General features: G+C 42.0%; 2 protein-coding genes across 2 annotated transcripts; both read right to left on the reverse strand.

The window, feature by feature from the left end:
* Positions 1-1987: 1987 nt before the first annotated feature.
* LOC147492183 (uncharacterized) lies at positions 1988-2323 on the reverse strand. The gene has a single exon (XM_086567434.1). The coding sequence runs from the start codon at positions 2321-2323 to the stop codon at positions 1988-1990; it is 336 nt and encodes a 111-aa protein (XP_086423560.1).
* A 339-nt stretch (positions 2324-2662) lies between these two features.
* LOC147492184 (uncharacterized) lies at positions 2663-3145 on the reverse strand. The gene has a single exon (XM_086567435.1). The coding sequence runs from the start codon at positions 3143-3145 to the stop codon at positions 2663-2665; it is 483 nt and encodes a 160-aa protein (XP_086423561.1).

Genomic DNA, 3145 nt, shown 5'->3' on the forward strand with positions numbered 1-3145 from the left:
CTCGGCCAATAGAATGCAAACTGTCAAATCACTTCGATATAAGTTTGAAAATTTTGAAGCTGCTTCAAATATGAGTCTGAACTTCAAAAAGAGATACTTTGTGTGCCAGTTCAGATTTTATCTATTAAAACCCACAGTTACCAGAAACAAGACATGGGTTATTCTTTGTTTAAATATTTCAACCTATTCCAGCATGAACTCTAGAAAACCCTATCCACGCTATCTAACTAAAAAAAAAGGGAGTTAGATACTACTAACAATCTAACAATCCACAAACCAATGCTGACAATGGGTAGCTTTAATCCTGTTATATGGGATGATAACTGGACGGTTGTTACATCAGATGGGAGTCTGTCAGCTCAGTTCGAGCATACCTTGTTAATCACTCAAGACAGAGCTGAGATATTGACCCAATGTTAGAATCATTCAACCAGTGAAGGGGAGGACACTAACAGATGATACCCTTTTATTCAGAAATTTGTCATCAATAGGATTGGTGGCCTAATAAAGTACCCTGTCTAATAGGCACCAATGGTATTCATTATACAGACCGTGTGTGTGTTTGCTAGCATGAATATTAATCTAACAATCCACAAACCAAGAAAAATATAAATCATAACATAACTAAAATAAGTAATTACTAATTACATATAGAAGAGCAAAATCAAACCACAAAAATCAAATTTTTTAATGAATAACACAAGTAATAAAAATCGCACCTTTGGTTATAACTGTAGCCAACTAACACCCAAGTTAATTTCAGTTGTGATATCACCTAGTAGTAGTGTGAAAAATTGAAAAAGAGATATGAAATGATGAAAAATTGAAAACCATAGAAGAAGAAGGCGAAGGAAGTACGTTACCTGATAGCGGCAGCAGCGGCGATCGGTGCTGACTCCCAAAACTTGTTGAACGATGAAAAATATGAGAAAGGCGATGAAAAGAGCATACAATATAAAGTTGTTCATTAGTAATCTTAAATAGGAGAGAAGAACGCGATAATTTTGGTCTTTCCCTCTCACCGAAAATTCTTCCCTCTCACCAAAAATTCTTATTTAGAAATCTTAAATTTTAATTTAGCTATTATTTTAATATTATATTTAATATTCACGATTTATTTACGCTTTTTGGTCCAAACAAACAATTTAAAAATGTAACAAATTAATTCTCAGATTTGGCAAAATTAACGTAACACTTTATATATAATTGTAACGCTTATAAAACGTTAGGAACCTAGTTACACTTTAAAACCGTTACTAAGCAAAAAAACTAGAGCGTTACTAATATCCTGTTTTGGTGTAGTGTAGATTAGTTTAGTCCCCCAACTTGAATTCGGGCCTCATTATCCGCGAAGGGCTCGCCTCCTCTGCCGCCATGGAGATGTTGGGGGAAACTCAACTTGCCCCCAAGTTGAATATGGAGATGTTGGGGGCAGGTCAGTTTAGCCCCCAAGTTGATTATGGCGATGTCAAGGGCATATCAGTTTAGCCCCCAAGTTGCACGCGGACCTCCTCGTCCGATGCCTCTGGCCTACGCCAAATATAAACATATAAACAAAGATCAGATGGAGAACATTTGCTATCATTTTCATTGACATACTGAAAGGCTCAAAATATCATTACAACGCTAGATGTTCACATATCATGCAGCAAATAAACTTTCATTTGGTTGACAAACTATACACAAAGTCATTCATGGAACTTTTTCAGCATCCGGACATTCCATGGTCGCTTAACAGTCTCTCCCAGGGGAGTCTGCAACCTGTAGGTCCCGGACGTTCCAGCCTCTACCATGATGTATGGTCCTTCTCAGTTGGGGCCCAACTTTCCATCTGTCTCCTTCTTGGTGGCAGGGGTCACCCGTCGTAGTACACGATCACCCACATTAAATGTGCGTAGCTTCACCCGCTTGTTATATTGTCTTTGCAACCTCCTGTGATACTCTTCTAACCTGAGGTGCACGGTGTCCCTCCTTTCCTCTGTAAGATTCAGCTCCCCAGCCAATATTGTCTCATTAACTCATCCTTAACAACCTTGGTTCTAGTTGTCACAACCATCATTTCCACAGGAATCACCGTCTCTACTCCATAAGCCATAGCGAACGGCGATTCCCCGGTAGAAGTCCGCAGAGTCGTGTGGTATGCCCAAAGTACCTTGTGTAACTCCTCTGTCCAGGATCCTTTGCGCTCCTCCCCCTCCAACTTCTTCTTCAGGTTATTCATTATAGTCTTATTCGAGGACTCTGCCTGCCCATTCCCCTCCGGATTGTTGGGGGCCGAGAACCCCTGCTTTACTCCGAACACTTGGAGAAATGTTTTCACCATTCATCCTGTAAACTGTGTACCATTATCTGCGATGATGGTGTGTGGGAGTCCGAACCGGCATATGATATTCTCCCTTATGAACTTCCTTACCTATTCCTCCTTCACCTGTTGCAGAGCCACGCCCTCAACCCACTTTGTGAAATAATCTATCGCGGCTAGCAAGAACCTTCTTTTGCTGCTCGTCATGGGCAGGGGTCTGACAATGTCCAACGCCCACATAGAAAACGGCCACGGACTATAAACCTAGTGTAAGTCTGCTAGTGCGTGTATCAGCGGTGCAAAGCTCTGGCATTTCTTGCACCTCTTGGCATGTTCTGTTGCATCCCTTTTCATGTGAGACTAAAAGTACCCCTGTGTTAGCAGCCGATGCGCAGTAGCCCTCCCCGCCAAGTGGCTCCCACAATCCCTTTCATGAATTTCTCCTAACACCTCTTGTGCCATCTGCGGTCCCAGACATTTCAGCAATGGTCCACTGACACTTCGCCAGTACAAAACCTCGTCTAGTAATGTGTACCTCTGTGATACCTGTTCCATCCTTCTCTTTTCTTGCTTGTCTTCTATCTCTATCCCCGAAAGAAAACTTTTGACGGGCACCATCCACTCTAGCTCTTGCTCAGTAGTTAGCCATACCCCCTCTTCCTCTGCAGTACTCGGTTTGCTCAGCACCCTGACTTTAATGGATCTACCCTCGGTTCCAGGAAGTACCGCAGCAACATATGCTAATGCATCAACATGTCTATTCTCTCCCCTGCCTAGATGAGCAAATCTGACCTTTTCAAACTTGTCTGCCCTCCTCCTCAGTACCTCCAAATACTTTGCCAT

The sequence above is a fragment of the Coptis chinensis genome, chromosome 6 (genome assembly GCF_015680905.1).
Source record: "Coptis chinensis isolate HL-2020 chromosome 6, ASM1568090v1, whole genome shotgun sequence".
Classification (NCBI taxonomy): Eukaryota; Viridiplantae; Streptophyta; class Magnoliopsida; order Ranunculales; family Ranunculaceae; genus Coptis; species Coptis chinensis.

What these genes read in the sequence shown, in the direction of transcription:
- LOC147492183 (XM_086567434.1), bottom strand. Translation starts at nt 2,323, where the DNA reads ATGGTGAAAACATTTCTCCAAGTGTTCGGAGTAAAGCAGGGGTTCTCG.
- LOC147492184 (XM_086567435.1), bottom strand. Translation starts at nt 3,145, where the DNA reads ATGGCAAAGTATTTGGAGGTACTGAGGAGGAGGGCAGACAAGTTTGAA.